The 18,387-nt window shown below is 50.0% G+C and overlaps 1 protein-coding gene across 3 annotated transcripts in view; it reads left to right on the forward strand.

Annotated features, from left to right (window-relative positions):
• The first annotated feature begins 403 nt into the window (after positions 1-403).
• nbeab (neurobeachin b) overlaps positions 404-18,387 on the forward strand; it is an 87,203-nt gene continuing 69,219 nt past the window's right edge. For 2 of the 3 annotated variants that reach the window (XM_088380553.1, XM_088380554.1), the window contains exons 1-13: positions 406-1,190; positions 9,502-9,733; positions 9,853-9,953; positions 10,046-10,141; positions 10,743-10,864; positions 12,120-12,246; positions 12,319-12,438; positions 13,194-13,340; positions 13,863-14,063; positions 14,135-14,268; positions 15,167-15,275; positions 15,729-15,881; positions 16,179-16,347. In XM_088380553.1, the coding sequence (XP_088236679.1) occupies positions 945-1,190; positions 9,502-9,733; positions 9,853-9,953; positions 10,046-10,141; positions 10,743-10,864; positions 12,120-12,246; positions 12,319-12,438; positions 13,194-13,340; positions 13,863-14,063; positions 14,135-14,268; positions 15,167-15,275; positions 15,729-15,881; positions 16,179-16,347 (1,957 nt within the window). In that variant the 5' untranslated portion in view covers positions 406-944. Of the gene's footprint in view, positions 1,191-9,501; positions 9,734-9,852; positions 9,954-10,045; positions 10,142-10,742; positions 10,865-12,119; positions 12,247-12,318; positions 12,439-13,193; positions 13,341-13,862; positions 14,064-14,134; positions 14,269-15,166; positions 15,276-15,728; positions 15,882-16,178; positions 16,348-18,387 lie in introns of all 3 variants that reach the window. The other variant, XR_015859388.1, reaches the window with a different exon arrangement.

Raw genomic sequence — 18,387 nt, forward strand, 5'->3', positions numbered from 1 at the left:
AGACAGATGATACCGGAGGGGTTTCTTTCTTTTTTTTTTTTTTTGCCTGGAAGAACTAAAGAGGAAGACTTTTCGTGAATGTGATTAAATCTCAGGCGTTAATAATCTGGACGCCCGGAGAGCTCCCCGCTGTCAACGAATCAAAGTACCACAAGGCAACATGGACTGGCTCCATGTTCACCTGAGAGGTGATTTTAATATTTGCTTGCTCCCAAAATATGATTTGGCTTAGCGCCTTGCGAGACTGCTGCTTTGACAGATTTTCTGTGATGCGTCGTTTGATGAAAGCGCTCTTGGTCGAAATTGAACAGGAGGTCGTCCATTTTGGTCGCTGTCCAAATTCCAGAGGGGAGTTTGTACTTTGGCTAGCCCCTAAAAGAGAATTCGTCCAAAGGAAGCAACTAGACGAGGCCGATTCATTGAAATAGTGATGGGACAGAGTGCGTCAAGAAAAATCTCGGAAATAATTTGGGCAGCGCCGCAGCTTTTTAAAGGCAAATTCGTTCTTTTCAAGATATTGATCCATACATAGGCGCTTTGTCAAAAATCGATAAGCAGGAAAAGCTGCCAATGGGTGGCGCTGAAAACGGCGTCCAAGATGAGGAGGATGGAACACACGCGCGCGCGCGCCAGAGTGCGTGCACGCGCGCACAGCTGAGCGGAATGGAACACAGTGTAGGTGAGTTAACGGACCGGCACCGGCTGGGACGCTGTTGACCGACCGGACCGGACTGGACCGGAGGTTGTGTTCGCCCCGGCTTTTTCTGCGCCTTCTTTCCTCGGTGCCGCTCTCTGGAGCTCGGCTCGCGACCAGGTTCGGACACTCGGAGCTCGCTCGGAGCGGACGCCGCCACCACCAGCGAGGAAGGGAAGGACGAGGAGGAAGGAGCGAGAGAGAGAGAGAGAGAGAGAGAGAGGGAGAAAGAGAGACACCGGCGGGGACCATGCCTGGCTCCATGCCCATTACGGAGCGACCGCCTCCGCTAGGTGACGGCGGGAAACACACGGCCGACGCGGAGAAGACGGCCATGTCCGGCGGCGGCGACGCGGATTCCGTCATGCTGCCGGCGGGCATCATCGACCCATCGGTTCCCATCCGAGATATTCAAACCAAATTTGCGGTTCTCAGCGGACTCATTCAAGCCGGAGAGGTTAGCAACCGGGACATCGTGGAAACGGTGCTCAATTTGGTGAGTAAATTCCTTTTGCTCTGGCTGGCTGTAAATGTGAATGAATGTTTTTAATTATGACCACACTTGGCATCTTAACATTTGATTTGAAATGTACCAAGAGTAAATATGAAGTAGTTGTATAGCAGAGTCGATTGATGGCGGGAGGGAGATAGTTTCCAAGTTGAGTACAACTTTCTGCTTGCCAGCTGCCCTTGAAATGAGTTATGACAGCAACAGATTATTTTATACACCACACTGATTCCCAACCTTTTTACCAAGATTGTTATTTTACTACAGTGATGCTTTGAGATACTAGTGAAGAAGATGATTTGTCCCAGCATAGCACTAACCAAAGTCACCAAAAAGTTTTCACCCTATACCGAATATTGACAATCCCATTTCAATTTAATCTTTCACAGAGGAACAATTTGAAAAAAATCCAAGTTCGATTATTATGGCGATTCAAAAACAAAAATCCGCATGCTGAATCCAAAAGTGCAGTTTTTCCCAAAAAGCTTTTAGTGGTCTAAAAAGAACTAATTGGACTCCTCTTCAGCTAGCTGGCAAATTCTTTGTGCCGTCAGTTCCCAATAGGTCAAAACTATCAATATCTTCAAATATGAGAATTGGAGCTGGCTTTTCTACAGTTGCTGGGCTGCGTTGCATTTCCAAGCAGCAACTTCCCACCAGATTCAAATCCTCGTGGATTGTCAAGATGAAAGGTTGTCAATTCATCCGCAAGGCTCTCACGTGGTGTTTGAATTTCCAAGCGTGCCGGCTTTGCTCGACCGCTTGCGTTGCACCGGCGTCGTCACGCCTGCGTCTTTGCCTTCTCAAAGTCATTTCGGAAGCTCTTTGCTTTTCCACGCCTTGATTGCCCTCATCCCATTCCCATGGTAACGTGCTAGCTGGCTAACAAGCATAGCATTGCAGGGACACCGGCCTTCACTTTTTTCACGGCGCTCTTGATTATTCCTCTCCATTTGGTGATTTTTCTTTAAAATGGAAATGCTGCTTGGTTAAATCCCAGAGTGCAGCAACTGATAACAGACGCGCAGCTTTTCTTCTCCCCCCCCCCCCCCCACATCTCTTTTAAAAGCGGAGCAAAGGCCGGTGGTCCATTTCCTACATGTCAGCGAGGTCTAATTCTTCTCTTCCTGGGACCGTACGTCCTCCATGGCCCGGAGGAACGTTCACGGTGCCGCCTAATAGCTTTTCTCGGATGTTTCTCTTCTTAGGTCGCCGGGCAAATGTTTACGACCGGCGCAGCTCGGGATTTAGCGCTTTACCAATAAAGCGTCAGAATATTTCAGATGGTTGTTAATACCGTTTCAAATTGCAATCGTCTCCTGAATGTCTCTGAGATTAGCAGCGGCGTGCTAACAATGGAAAATGAAGCCGAGGCAAACTCGAGCAGTTTGGTGAAAAGCCTTTATGAATTTAATTGTTACATTCTTCTTTCTTTGGGTTGAGCGAGTGTAGCTTATGTTTTGATTTTTGCCTGGGGAATTTCATTAGCGTTAGAATTGTGATTGTGACACCCATGAGGTCACGGAATGAAGTTGATGAAATATCTTGGGTTTGCGAGCATGGCGTCAGCCGTTGACTCGGGAGGGCCTGTTGATTGATGACCCGCGTGAACGCAATTTATCTGGCGGCTCCATTTCCCGTCTAATTAGAACGCGTCTGTGACTTTCTTGCTATAATATTTCTTTCCGTTCCAGACAACATGTTGAAACGGGCACCTCGAGTTTGACTTTGCCGGGCCTGGGCCGCGAGATGTTCTCGGAGCCGTCGTCCCTCGCTAACTTTGCTCGAGCGCGTTGAATCTCTTCCTGGCACTCCACCAATGCCTCGATTGGATTCTTTGTCTTCATCTCGCCGTCCCGGCAAACGGGAAAAGCCCGGCATGCGACGAGGGTGCTCATTTGTATGGAGATGAGCCGCGTATGCCGTCGGGCCGAGCGGCGGCGTGACAGCCAGCCGGTCGCCGTAGCGACACGCCGATGCAGAAATAGATGAAACCCGACGAGTGTCCCTGACTTGCGCGCAGTTGGTCCAAGAAGGCTCATTGCCTGCACGACTTAAATGAATCAAGATGTCGCATTTGACCCTTGGGAGTTAAAAACAAATCAAGTGTGCGGGATGCGCGCTGTGAATGCAGGATTCGAGATTACGGCGGCCGTGCCTCACCATGCTCTTTGACAAAACATCCATAGGAGTGTATTTATGAATAATCTTTTTTTTAACTTTAATTCATCGTAATTTGGGCCACCATAACTTTCCGGCGTTTCATCTCTGACAACCAGTGTAGCGTCCGCTTCGATTTAGCGTCTCTTGGCTGGGCTCCGAATGCGCCATTTAGCTCTGTAAACGTGTGCCGTCACTTTATGTTTGCGTACGGAGGCCAGATTGTAAGCGGCAAGATGCTAAATCTGCGTCTGGGGCTAATCAGGCTATTAGTCGTGCCACTCTGAAAGGAACATCTGGCTGGAGAGCCGCGGAGGATTAGAGTTCTCTCCAAGACCATTCGGCATGGAATTAGTCGGCCTACGCGGAACACGGCTCGGGACGGCGGTGCCAAAGCGTCCCCGCCGTGAAAAATGCAGCGTGTTAGTGGAGATGAAAAGCTGCAGCGATTGTTCAAAAGCAGGCTTCTTGCCTCCGAGTGACGGTGCGGAATCTCCAATGCGGACGCAGTATTGAGCTGCTCGCCTTTTTTTGCAGCGTTCCAACCGGCCGTGGAATGTCAGACCTCGTTTTATAAAATCTCCTTGCTGCAATGAACCCATTTCTACTAATAGTTTGAAACCGTCAAGATATCACTTGGGTCAAGTTTCATCTTACGACATTCACCTTCAAAAGAAAATGACTTCATTACGAAAAACAAAAGTGCTCGTGCAAGGACGAGCGACGCAACTTTGAATTCATGAATAGGCGAATGAATAAGTAAGCGCGAGATTGCCAGACTTCATTGTGCGACGCTTGCGTTGATTGATTGACTTTTATGCCAGGACCCAGATGACCACCTTCTCATTTCCTTCAAGAGTTCTCAATTACTGAATAAATAACGGCTCTTGACACAAAGTAGCCCGTTGCTAAGCGTCGCTATGGATCTGCAGAATGACTCTTGTGAGCGGAGGGAGGCAAGCGCATCTTTTACAGGCCATTCTCCACCGGTGGCGCTTAACGCCTCGGTGGACGGCGGCGCCGCGCTCGTGTTCCTGCGCTCAGCCGTATGATTGCCGTGTGCGAGGAGAAAAAAAGAAAAACAGCCACTCCGGGCGTGACCGATTGGTATCAGCGGCACGGGTGCTTCTTAGAGCTGTTAAGAGGCCGCCCGGTATTCCGAGCACACTCCACACGCGCTAGTGTTCACTAAACATTTGCGCTCGGCCGGCGTCGGGCTCTATCATCCGTCCGCCCAGTTATTATCTGGTATTTATTCTGGGTGGGGGAAGCTGGAGCCTCTCTAGCGCGTCGGCCTCGGCGTTTGAGGCTCTCTCGCTATCCAAACATGTGCTTTGTAAGGCTGCGGGAGACGCACAAGTACCTGCTGGGGCCAATTTACCGCAGTCGCATTGTTTCCAAGGAAACTGTCATTTTACAACAGAAAAAATTAGCTGTTGCGCAAATGACACATTAGCTTGAAACAGATGCCGCAATCTCAATATTAGCGACCGCAACGGTGGCAATTTCAAGCCTTGATTAGCCGGCCGCCCTGTCACTCAGGAGGAATTCCGTCATCCTTTGTTCCTCTCTTGGATTCTCGGCTGTCTTGTCCGCCGCCGGTGCTCCCTCTCATCTGATTTAGAACTCCACCGTGATGATCAAAGTACAACATCCCCACCCTCTCGATTGACTATTCCTCCTTGAAGACAGAGCCGACAGCGTTTCCTTGCCTGTTTGCCTTCCTCGCAAAATTGAAGCAAGTCTTTTTAAATTTCGGACTAAAAGCAACATGTAAATTAGCGTTTCACCCTAACCCTAACCCTACGAAGACACTTTTCCTCAAGCGTTGAAGAAATCCGTCCTATTTGCTCGCTTGCTAGCCGGCTGGCTTAGTGTGCTTGTGCCCCGTAGTGTTGCTTTAGCAGCCTGTAACACCGTCTGGCGTAGCTGCGCCTCTTTGTGTGTGTGTGTGTGTGCGTGTGTGTTGGCGTGAACGACACCGATTGCTTTGTTGACGTTTGGCCCGCTCGACGCGAGCTGCATTCTGCTTGCGGTGCTCGGCAGATTGAGCCTGACAGGTTGTGTTGATGCAAGTAATTACACAGTAGACCAAGTAAGAGCATAAGCGAGCCATCAGTCACAATAGCGCACACACACATACACACACTCGCCGGGTGACACTTTGATGAAACGACTCGCCTCCATTCTGCGCCGCTGATACATTGGTTGGTGCACCGCAGCTGTCCGTCCGTCCGTCCGTCGTGTTGGTATCCGTCCGGTCCGAACGGGTCCGAGGTTTTGCATCGATTTTCGGACGACCGGGCTTGGCTCTGTCTTCCCATGTTGCTCAGGATCTTCCCCAAAAGTCACTTTTCACCCTTCTTGCGTTTGCTGCCTTCTCTAAGCAACGCCATTTGTTTTTGTTGCCTTTGAGACGCCGTGTCTGTTTTTTCCCTTTGCTTTGAATGTCTGCCGAGCGTGTATCAAACCTTCTTCCCCAGGCTGGCGGGGTTTCAATCATTCATTTTCTTTTTTTGTCATCTTCTGTAAACACGAGCGAATCCTGAGAGAGAGGCTGACCGGCAAACAAAGCTTCACAAGCTTCCTTTGCGCTTTTCATTTCATACATTGCGATCAAGCACTTTGGTGGCTGCTACACGCCAAAGGCGGCTTTTGTTTGGCCCTTTTCCTCCGCAGTCTGACTTCACCTGAAAATCATCCCATTAAAGGACGTCGCATCGTCCAAGACGGCAACTTGTCAGAAGAAAAAACGGGCCGTGGGCCTTTGTCTTCTGACTCACCGTGACGTGCGAGACGAACGAGATTGACGTCAAGGTCACCGGTTTAACAGCAGCGTTAGCCAGTATGGTCTGGAGCTAATTAGCTGGCAAGTGCGTTGTTGCCTCTGCGTCCACAGATGGACAGCCTGAGATGTTTGCTTGGCATAATGGGATTAAAACACCAGTTGAGGCCCAACATCAGGAAGCGGCGCAGCCTCTCAAGGTGACTGTCTGATTGGAGGAAATTTATGAACAAGGAAGCCGAGCGCTAATTTCATATCCGCTCTCCGGTTGATGACCTTGCTAGCGATATGGGAGACGTGCTGTTTGAAATCATCCGTGTGGGCGGGGCCCGGTGAGTGACTTGGGCGAATATGTCGTTTTGCAATGCAAAAATGGAGCGGCGTGACTTTCGAAGCGAGCGCAAATCACAAAAGTCACCCGCAGCACAAGAGCGTTTACAGCAAAAGTCTTCCCAGTTGTTAATCCCATTTTTGTTTTTCTTCTCGCCTCTGACATCATAACAAATGCGTTGCCCGAGTTGCTGCAAGGTGAACGCACGATAAAGACTCGCCGGCGCTCGCGTTCGTCTGCCTCGGCTTTGTTGTGTTGGATGGAGATAGCGCGCATTCCAATTTGAACTCCCCGTGGAGTCGTAAAGCTTCTCGCCTGTGCTCTTTCCATTTTCATAACGGCAAGTCGGAGCCTCACCTTGACTTATGAGCGCTGCGAGTCAAAAAAACGTGCAAGCTGCTGCTTATTTGTTTCATTTTTTTTTCTTTTGTTTTGCAAACCTAAATTTGTTATTAAGCGAAGGAACGTCGCAGTTGTTGGAGAGAAAAAAATGTGCTGTTCCGATTGGATTCATTTCAACGGGGAAAACTAGACTCGAGCATATTGTATGTTTTGCAATGTTCATGAAGCGATTCCGATTTCAATTCGCCTTCCTTGTTGCCTCTTTTCTCAGGCGGCCATTTAGAAGTGAGACAAGTCTCATCTTGATTTCAAACGTTGGTCAGGGAAACATTTGCGGCTCTCCTAATGGACTCTTCCGCTGCGATACTAGAACCCGTCCTGCTGTTTTCCCAAATAAGACATCAGTCCTGTTTATCGTAAACCGAGACATGACCTCACTTGGGAAGCCCAGCATTGCAACAGGTCGCCATGGCGACGGCTAACCTTCAGCCACGGCCTTATCAGAAGTGGCTAATTTCGTCATCACAGAAGTTTGTTTTGAAAGAAACTCTTTGTGCACTTTTTGCATTGGCCTTGTTGTGTTTTGCAGGGTGCCTGGAGGCTGAATAATGGATTTTGTTTACTTTCTAAGGCTGGATTTGATACTGCGGGTCCAAGCGGCTAATCCCAAACGAATGGCTTCAGCCGATTTTTCTTGTTTGTTTGCATTGGCGTGAAAGCACCCTCACGCACAAACGGCCAAGACTCGTGTAAATAACACCACAGGAGCGCTCCAATAGTCAGACTGTCAATCAAGTCACTCCAATTTGAATCGGCCAGCGTGAGCCCGAGCGAGACCAATTAACGTGCCATTAGTTTGCGGCCGCCCGGTTGCAAAATCCCTTCCCCTGTTGTCGATGCTCCTTTGCAAATGATTCCACGCGGCTTCTGAGCTCCTTGCTAATCCGAGCCGGAGTTGCTTAATTGAAATCCGATAAGTTATCCGCAAGGCTGTCTGCAAATACCTGTAGCTGCCTGGGACGCCGTCAAGGCTTTCTGAATTGTGTCTGAAAATGGATCGCATCCAAAACATCTTGATGAGAAAGCTGCATGTCAATTCTGATGCCATCTGAAGACCTGATGCAAACACATTTGTTAAAACTGTCAATTCGATTTCATTGCCAATTAAATTCTCATTTTTTCCTAAATTTGATTTGCGATTCAATATAAATGTAAATATAAATTGGTTACATATATATGTGTCAAGTTTTGTGTGACCTCAATACCCGGCGCATAATCGGGCCGGCCGCTAGCTAGCTAGCGTGGCTTCCCAGGCACAAAAGATGAGAAGGCCCAATTTATTCCGGCTGTCTGACAGCATGCCAATGCGCAAGGTGGACGTGGACATTTTTTTGGGGGCTGCTTTTTTTTTGGCATGCAGATGATCGGCTTAGGCCCGCTCTCGTTATTTGCTGCAGCAGTTAACTGGCCGACTGTGTTTGAGGATGGATTTGTCTCGGGCTCCTCTGCCGCATGTGCCCTCATTCTTTCCTCAAATGCGGCTCAGGCGTGCACGTGAGCGCCCGCCCGCCCGCCCGCCACCTCATTAGCTTGCCGTGTACGCTTTTTCATTGTTTAACTGCAAATACAAGCGGCTTTCTTTTTGTGCCTTTGGAATAATGCACCCTCGTAAGCTTTCTTCTTAAAATAACGGTGGGAAAAAAACAGAGGATGTTGGAGTGTCTGAGTAATTACAGATTGGAATAGCAACACTTACATTTTCCCGGTTCAAGCTAACCTCGTAAAAACTATTTCGTGGACAGAAAAATATACACAAATATTAGACAGATATACAATTATTAGGAGAAAAAAAATTATATAATAATAATGTTTATGTCTACCAGAAAAAGAAGCAAATATTAGGCAATCCAAAAAGGTCGAAAATTTGAATTCAAAAATGTATTTTTTAAAAGAATTCAGAAAATAAGACCACAGCAAAAATAGTATAAAAGTTCCAAAATAGTTGAAAGGGTCTGAAAGGTGCCCCGCGTTCTCCAAAGCGTTTGGTCCAAACTCCGGCTGGATGACGCTCAGCTCACCGTCTCCTTCAACTCGTCGTGTCCATTTTCATCCCAGCGATGACATCGGCTGTCAATCACCGTGATGCGCTCGGGCCCATTTTCCACCTCGACGCTCGGATGCTGCTCTCAGAGCAGCCATCTATCCATCCATCCCCAAACGCGCACGCACGCACGCACGCACGCACACGCACGGAGCATATGCTTCCTCGCCTGGGCTAATTTCATGCTTGTTGAACTTGATGAACTGCGTTATTGATTTGTTGTTTGCGACTTTCTTACCGATTATTTGTGACTAAAAGGGAGACGGGGGGCGGTGCGGCAGCGCCACTTTTCATTAAAGAAGAGGCTATTTTATTTTCACACATGATTAAATTGTGATCAAAGCTTTTAGAAGGCAAAGTGATGATGACCCTCCTCACTTCAGGCAGATGGAATCCCGTACGCATGCTTGCGGCGCTTATTGTCAATTATCAAATGTCCCACCTCAAATCGATTTCACCGGGCTGAATTGATTTAAAAGGAAGACGTGGTGGAAATTCAGGTCGTTAACATGACCATCGAGCGACGGGGTGATTAAAGGCAACGGCTAGCGCGCTCACGTCTCAAATGTCGTTTGCGCAGTTGGTGGGCGGCGAGTTCGATTTGGAAAGCAACTTCATCATCCAAGACGCCGCCGGCATCGGCTGCCTCCCGGCTGTGCTGGAGCGCTGCGACGTCGCCTGCCAGGCGGAAATCTGGAGCATGCTCGGCGCCATGCTCCGCAAGAGCGTGCGCAACCTGCAGATGAGCAGCGAGGTGGGCCTCATCCGCCGGCTGCTGCTCCGGATCGGCTCGGCGGAGGACATGATTGCAGGTACGGTCGCACCTGTGCAATTGCTACAAAAGTGTCGGGTGCAAGATTTAAAAAAAAAAAAGAGCCCGAGCAAGGCATGCTTGCCTTTGTTGTGATTTGACACTTTTGCTTTCTTGAAGACCTGCTGGTGGACATGCTGGGCGTGCTGGCCAGCTACAGCATCACAGTGCACGAGGTCAAGCTCCTCTTCAGCATGCTCCAAGGAGAAGGCGACCTCTGGGTGAGTCCAGCCGAGCCCGGTCCGGTCCGGTTGAGCCGAGCCGCCCGACCGACCGCCCGACCCACTGCCGTCTCCTTCCTCTCTCTCCACAGCCCAGGCATGCGCTCAAAATGCTGAGCGCGCTCAACCACATGCCCCACCCGCACGGACCCGACGCCTTCTTCAACTTCCCCGGCCGCAGCGCTGCTGTAAGTCGCCGCTCGCTCTTTCGTTTATTTGTTTCTCCCTCACACTCATCAAGACAAAATCCTCCCTTTTTCTTTCCAATTTTCCCAAACTCAAACGTGCTCATTTCCGTGCGCCATCCAAGAAAAATCTCCTTTCGGGGCGGTTTTCTCAAAGCAAACCACTAAATCGCAGCTATTTATTATGCAGCATTTAGCGCTCTGCAAGTTGTTTGTTATATGAATAATAAATAAAGCTTTGCGTGCAAACAGCGCCAGCAAGGGTTGATTTATTTAAAAAAGTCCAACACTTAATACATATTTAGCAGGAGCTGAATTCCTAGCACCGAGTCAGGTGATATTTATTTCTGAAAACGAGCTCAGGGGCGGAAGATGAATGTTTATGAGCTAAGCAAACATTTGGCACATTTGCATAGCCGTAAAACGCCGCAGTGGATCAGTGGAGGAGTGCTGGTTTCACAATTGCACAAGGGTGCGCGTTCGATCTCCGACACCGTGTCCGAGTGTCCTTGAGCAAGGCGCTGAAGCTAATTTGCCGAGACAAATTTTGTGTGCGCGCGTGAGGCTACGCGGCGGCGTAATGACTCGGTGGTCTTCTCCGCAGGCCATCGCTTTACCTCCCATCGCCAAGTGGCCTTACCAGAACGGCTTCACGTTCAACACCTGGTTCAGGATGGATCCCTTGAGCAACATCAACGTGGATAAGGACAAGCCCTATCTCTACTGGTCAGCACACACAACCTTAGCAAAAGTCTGCTTAGCTTCATGCTAACAAACAATACAAAACGGTTAGCATCAAGAGTCGCAGTTTTAGAGGCGATGGGCGTTTGAACACAAACGGTGGAGAAACACATGTAGACAGACAATTAGGGCTGTAACTCATAACCAATTTGATACTTGATTAATCTCTGTGCTTTTTTTCCCCAATCCATCAATCAAGTGACAAAAAAAACATAATCGTTGCGTTTTTATAGAATATTTAGAGGTTTGAATGATCAAAGTAATATTTGAGTCATTTGCTGGCACCGCTACAGATATACAATCTCTATCCTTGACTTCTTCATGAGTCACTCACAGCACGCACCACCTGACCAATATATTTGTTCTCCCGCTTGCGCTTTTGCGTATTTTTTCTGCCCACCATCATGCTAATTACCCGAGCATCCCATTCGAGCTGGTTCCCGCTGCTCTCAGGAGGGCCGCAAACGTAGCAGCTCAGTCACAGACCTCCAGTTTGAAACCTCCCCGACCTCACGTCCGAGTAGATTAGGGGGAACACGCTGTGTTTTGTCAAGGTCGAAAAGGTTCTTTTTTTTTCTCCGACAGTGTTAAACCCGGGCACCACGTTGGGGGAATATTAAAAGACTTGCAATGTTTTTTCCGTCCTCCAATATTGGTCCTGACTGATGCATCTACTACTTTGGTCGCTCTTGACACTCATCTGGATCACGGACATTTCCTTGCAAAGATTTTCATCTGAGAGGCTTTTGCCGACATAAAAGGAAGAAATATCGGGGACGCTTTTATGTATTCAGGTGGCGGCAGAGTGGGTGAGATATGTCAAGCTAATCTTCACAGCTCGGTGGCAGGCCGTGTCAACACCAGCAAAAGCATGTTGACTTCAAAAGCCGGCCCGGGGTTTGCTTTTCAGCTGGTATGTAATCACAGGAAGAGCATTCAGCGCTGCCGGGGCCGTATGTGCGAGGCTGCGAGTCATAAACAAACAAACAAAAGAGAAGCTGAGAAGCTAACTGGGGGTTCCTGCGTTTCACCTGATGGTCATCTCAGGAAGATGCCTGAGGGCTTGCTATGCTAGGCTAGGCTATGCAAGGCTATGCTAGACTGCTATGCTAGGCTATACGATGGTAGGGTAGGCTATACTATGGTATGCTAGGCTTGGCTAGGCTATGCTAAAGGCACGGTTCCGTTGAAATTTGAGGCCGTACTTAAGACGCTGCTCGTTGTCCATTTCCACTTGCAGCTTCCGCACCAGCAAAGGCATCGGCTACTCGGCGCATTTTGTCGGCAACTGTCTGATCGTCACATCTCTCAAATCTAAAGGGAAAGGTTTCCAGCACTGCGTGAAATACGATTTCCAGCCCAGGAAGGTGAGCGCAACTTGAGCAACAACAACAGAATGTCGGCTCGTATTGGATCATTTTGCTTCTTTTGTCGCCCAGTGGTACATGATCAGCATCGTCCACGTCTACAGCCGCTGGAGGAACAGCGAGATTCGTTGCTACGTCAACGGCCAACTGGTTTCGTACGGGGACATGGCCTGGCACGTCAACACAAATGATGCAAGTGCACTGTTAGTCTCTCCTAAATATACGTCCCGCCAATCTTCTTTTTTCTAATCGGAAGAAACAGGTCTTCCATTCTGGGTCCCAGGCTTGAATATTTCTATGCTAAACAGATGTGGCTGAGAGAGGGATGATGGCCCATTTTGGGGCAAGTGGGATTTCCATTTGCATGTGTCGCTGAGGAATAAACAGCTTCACATATCCACTCTCAGGCACAGCCGATTGCTTAAATGACCGGCGTGCTTGGCGGACCGCTCCTTCCATTAACTACACACGTCACTAATGTGTGAAGGAGGAGTGCTGCTGGCGGGGGTTTTATTTATTTATTTATTTGAACCCCCTCTCGCTCTTGGCAATGTTTGTTTACGAAACCCGCTTTTCACTTCGAGCCACATCAGAGGCTGCGCCGGTGCTTTTCAAACTCGAATCCGAGAACATCGCTCATTTGCATTTTGACGCAAGCGTACGTATATCGGGACAAGGCCGGCGTTTGAAGTTGCGAAGAGCGAGAGGTCGGAAAGGCGGCCGGTTTCTTTCCGGACCAAACCGCCGCAGCCTTATTCCCCACTTCCCAAAAGTCCTCATTTGTCCAAATGGATTTTGGGCCATTTGGGAATGAAGCGCAACCATTTATGATTTTCTAAGGTTGGCGGCGCTCGGTCGGTACGCGAGTGAATAAATCGGAGGCGCTCGGGAGGCAAATGACGTTGAAAGTCAAAGCCCTGAACTTTGAAAGGACGTCTCCTCCGCAGAGTTACGAGAAGTGCTTCCTGGGCTCCTCGGAGACGGCGGACGCCAACCGAGTCTTCTGCGGCCAGCTGGGAGCCGTCTACGTCTTTGGCGAGGCTCTGAATCCGGCGCAGATCTTCGCCATCCACCAGCTCGGTCCGAGCTACAAGGTACGATGAGCGCGTCTTGTCCTGCTGTGGTGCGGAGCATCCATCGCGCCGCAGGGACAAACCTCGACAATCAATCGTGGCCTCTGGCAACAGGACACAAAGTGGCCCAATGCACACAGGAGTTTTTTTTTTTTTTTTCTTTCTTCTTCAGACTGCTGCGACGCCTGTGGGTATTTTCCAGCCCCGGCTTATGACATCATTATTTTCACAAAGGGACTGCGTTTCAGTGCAGGCTGCCAGAGTCGCTCGCTCGTGTCGTCCCATCCCATCCCGTCGAATGGGAAAAAAAAGCTCCATAATTGATTTGCTTGTCAAAGTATTTAAGATTTCAACTCGCGGCGGAAATTGTTTCCCATTTTTTCCAATTTGTCAAAGTCTTGATGAGGCCATCCGCACCAGGCTCTCCAGAAATTGTCTTTTGGGTCAACTCGCTCGTATACAAGATTCTAATTAAATGCTGCGAGCGTGTCACGGAACCCGATATTTTCATTTCACCCTTGTTTGCTTCCATTTCCTCGCCAGAGCACATTCAAATTCAAGTCGGAGAGCGACATCCACCTGGCCGAGCATCACAAGCGTGTCTTGTACGACGGCAAGCTGGCGGGCGCCGTCGCCCTGGCCTACAACGCCAAGGCCACCGACGCCCAGCTCTGCTTGGAGTCTTCCCCCAAGGAGAAGGCCTCCTCCATCTTTGTGCACTCGCCCCACGCGCTCATGCTACAGGTTGCCGACTCAGGTGCGCCACGTCGCGTTGAAACCAAGCACCCGTCTTCAGCAGCTTTTTTCTTTTGCAGGACGTCAAAGCCACGGTGACTCACTCCATCCAGCGGGCCATCCACTCCATCGGAGGCATCCAGGTTCTCTTCCCGCTCTTCGCTCAGCTGGACTACCATCAATCGAGCGAAAGCCGAGCGGAGGCCACCGTGTGGTGAGAACGTGCGCGTGCAATCGAAGCTCTGCGTCTGATTTTTGTTGACAAATGCCGCTTCTTAACCCAGTTAATATCTTTGACGTCTATAACCTTCAATGGCACCGAATGGGTTAAGTCACAGCGAGTCGCAAAGTTGTCATAAGTGAGAAGAGAAAACCTCGCATTGTCGCAGTGCCTTAGCTCCACCCCTGGTCGTCATGGTAACGCAATCTCTACTTGGAATTTGCCTGAAGCAGAAACGTTGGGGTCCTCGGAGACTTTCGCTTTGTGAGAAAAGGCATCAAATCGTAGACGTAGGTTGGATAGTTGTTAATTCCCCGAGAAAGCCGATCGGGCCGCCGTGAGCCGTCCCGGCGTGAAAAAGATCTGAGATGCTCACCCGCGTATTTGAGTTTTCTGATACGCCGTAACTTCAAACTGCAACTCGGACATTCCAGTCAAGGTCATCATGGCGGAAGTAATAACGGACTTCATTAAAAAAAAAAAATGAAAAAGTAGTGCCAACAGTGACTCAGAAGCTCTAGTGGCTGGCGACTTTGTATGCGCGCAGCGCATCTCCGGGCCGGCCTGCGCCGAAGCGATTGCATCCTCGTTGTTGTTGTCGCACTTGAGCGGCGGCCACCGGAGGATGCTGGCCAAAGCCGATTACGGAGCGCCGCTCGCCAGCGCTGTCGCCGCGCCAAAGGCTTCATTGCGACAAAGGGGGAGGCACCTTTCGCCGACCTTTGGCGGCTCTTCTCGCGCACGCCGTGACCTTCTCCAGCAACATTTCAGAGAGTCGCGCAAGAACAGAAGCTGTTTGCTTTTGTCTTTTTTTTTTTCTTTCGTGTGTTTGTAAGTGTTGAAGTGGCAGCGATTGAAGAAATGTATTTTTTTTTCTTTTTTTTTTTGGCAGCGCGACCCTGCTGGCCTTCCTGGTGGAGTTGCTGAAGAGCTCGGTGGCCATGCAAGAGCAGATGCTGGGCGGGAAGGGCTTTTTGGTCATTGGCTACCTGCTGGAAAAGGTAACTCAAACATTTGTCTTCATTATTTTTTTTCCCATTCTATTGTTAGGCAGGCTCGCACCCCTTTGTCACTTAGCGCAGTGCCAGCTTGACACAAAGTAACACACGGGCCCCAAAGAAGTGCCCGCTCCTCCCCCTCCCTCCCTCCCTCGCTTGTGACCCGCTGCCAGTTTTCGCACCCTGGCGTATGACTCCATCTGTTCAAGATCTGATGAAAGCGCCACCTTTGCTTCTCACGTATCCTCATTTATCTCTTCTCTCGTTTTTGTCGGATCCCCAGCAGGGCAGAGAACAGGTGTGAGAAAAGCTTCTTTGCAAAGTCAAACTCGCCCACCTCCCACGGCTTGATTCTTTTGCTACCGACCAGCCGTTGAATCGTTCAATCAATAAATTGTGATATTTGGAGCAAGTTCTAATATTGCAATTTCTATCTGCCGCTTTCCACGTCCGCAGTCGTCCCGCACGCACATTAGCAGGTCGGTGCTGGAGCAGTTCCTCTCCTTCGCCAAGTATCTGGACGGGCTACCGTACGGGGCGCCGCTACTCAAGCAGCTCTGCGACCACATCCTGTTCAACGCCGCCATCTGGATCCACACCCCCGCCAAGGTGAGCTCGCCTGCTTCCAAAGGAATTGTCTTCAGAAAGCGGCAGCTGCCGCCGCCGAGACCCGCCATGAATAAATGAAAGGGGAAATAAATGCTCAATTGTCCGGAGGCTTTGCCCGCCGCTCGGCTCTGCAGAGGGGAGAAAAATGGGACAAACATTGAGCTAATGAAGTGGGCTCCAGCACTTTGAGCCCCGTCGCGCTCCCTCGGGATTCGCCGGGCCGTCTCCCGCGTGTGTCAAATAGCAAGTGAAGTCGGCGTCGTTTTCTTCACGTTTCCCGACTTGTGTCCGCCGCAGATCCAGCTGTCTCTGTACACGTACCTGTCGTCGGAATTCATCGGCACGGCGACCATCTCCAGCACCGTCCGGCGAGGCGGTACCGTGCTGCGACTCATGCACACGCTCAAGTACTACTACTGGGCCGTCAACCCGGCGGACGCCAGCGGCATCGGCCCCAAGGGGCTCGGTGAGAGCGACTCGGCATCTCGCACACGATGACGATGATATCCTACAGTGCACGTTTACGTTTGAACGGCTGAGCCCGTTCGAACTCTGTTTGCGAACCAAAAGAGCAGCACCTAAAGAGGCAGTCCTGCCAAGGTGTCACGTCGGGATCGGCCCGCGTGTAGTTTCAAAGGAGTTCAGCAGCGGCGGTGTGGTGAAGGTGTCCTTGAACTGCCACTTTAGCTTTCCATTCCCATTTTCGGTCCCTTTTTTTATTAGCACTCTATCACACGGCCTGTCGTGTTGTAACTTTGATGCTGATAGCATAACAGGCGGCACACCGGCGAGGCGAAGCGAGGCGAGGCGAGGCCTTCCCTTCCTTCCTTGCATTGTCAGTGGCATGCTTCGCTTGTAATTTCTCCGCATAAATTAGCGGCTGCTAGCGCGGGATGAAGATGGATCCCCACAGGCCGTGCCGGGGAGGAGTCGAGGCTTTTATTCTTTAATTGATTCGCCGCTAATAACGGTGGAGACCTTTTTAGCGTGGGCTTGTGCCAACTGGTTCTTTACAAACGGAGACGTGCGTGATTGAAGCTCATAAAACTCAACAACGCTTTGAGGACCGCGAGTGCATTTTCGCCCGTGTGGCTGGCTCTTTTGAATGAACGTCCGTCCGTCTTCCCGCGTGTGGGAACCCGAGCGCTATAAATCCTCAGCTCCGTTTGGCGGCTCCGTCATTGTCGCCTGAGAAATGAGCAAACAAAGGCACTTATAAAGCCGGAGCGGAGCAGGTAATGAAGTGTTCAATTATAGCCGCACGGCCAAGACGCGGCAGCGCCGACCCGCCTCAGTTTTTTAATAGTTGAGTCCTTTCAAATTAAAGCCGTACATCATGCGGTTATGTTACGGCGCCCGCTCCCGGAGACGCTTCGGCATCTTTGAGTCGCTGGCGGTCGAGAAGCAGTCCGTCTCGATCGATGGCCCGCCCTCCGCCTCGTCTCTCGCTAATGAGCAATGAAAAGCGCTTGTGCCGCTCCCGGCGCCTCTCTCGCGCTCTGTGTGTCTCGGCGTGCCACTTTGCCGCCTCCCGGGGCTAATGTCGCTCCGAGGCTCGCTCGTGCTTTCAATTATGATCAGTCTGATGGATTGCCCTCACGCAAGGTGCACATGACTGATTGCATGACATCCCCAAAGTGCCAAGGAGCCCACGTCACACGGAGACATCACAGCATTACGGTTATTTGTTGTGAGGTATTGAGGTGTAATTGCCTAAAATTGCCACCAGATGGCGGCAAAGCGATCGTTATCGTTTCGGTCCGATGAAATCTACAAATAGCTCAATTGCTAATATGCAACATGTGTTGGTTTCAATTTGCCCACCGAATGGCGCTACTTTTGACTCCATTCAAAGCGTGGAGCAAGAGGCTTAGCTTTTTTTTTTTTTTTTTTTGCAAGACTTGATTTCCGTCCCTGCCGTATCATAACCACCATCCGTCATGAACCCAAGGAGATGACTGCATTAATCACACGGAAATAAATCATTTTCCAATAAAGTCCGCCTGCCCTCGGGAGAGGCGAAGCGCTCCGTCCAATCTGCCGTTGGGAGCAACAAGAGCCGCGCTGAGCTGTTGAACATAATTGCTTGTGAATAAGTCGGATGCTAATAACGCTCTTATCAGCTCTTCGCCGTCAGACTGGCGTCTCGGCGCCCGGCTTTTTTTTTTTTTCCTGCTCTCGATTAATCACCGTCAAGATGCTTAAGCGTTGGCTTGGTCCACGCGGAGCCTTGGCGTTGATTAGCGTTTGTGCGGTTCCGTCGCCGCATGAACGGCCAAGGTGGACCTGTCCGAGAGGCCCCACAAGGAGGGAAAATCCCAAAAGTGCAGTTCCGCCTCCATTTGGATTGAACTTGACTTTTCCACTGCGCCTTCATTTTCACCTCTGTAAATGTTTTTACTGGTTTATTAATGAGCACACTCGGATGGCATTTAGTCCAAAATGAGCAAAGGCGGCTTCATGCAATTGTGTTTTCATTAACATTCAAGTGTTATTCTCAAAGAAA

This window comes from Syngnathus floridae, chromosome 7 (genome assembly GCF_059516105.1).
Source record: "Syngnathus floridae isolate MCC-2025c chromosome 7, RoL_Sflo_1.0, whole genome shotgun sequence".
Lineage (NCBI taxonomy): Eukaryota > Metazoa > Chordata > Actinopteri > Syngnathiformes > Syngnathidae > Syngnathus > Syngnathus floridae.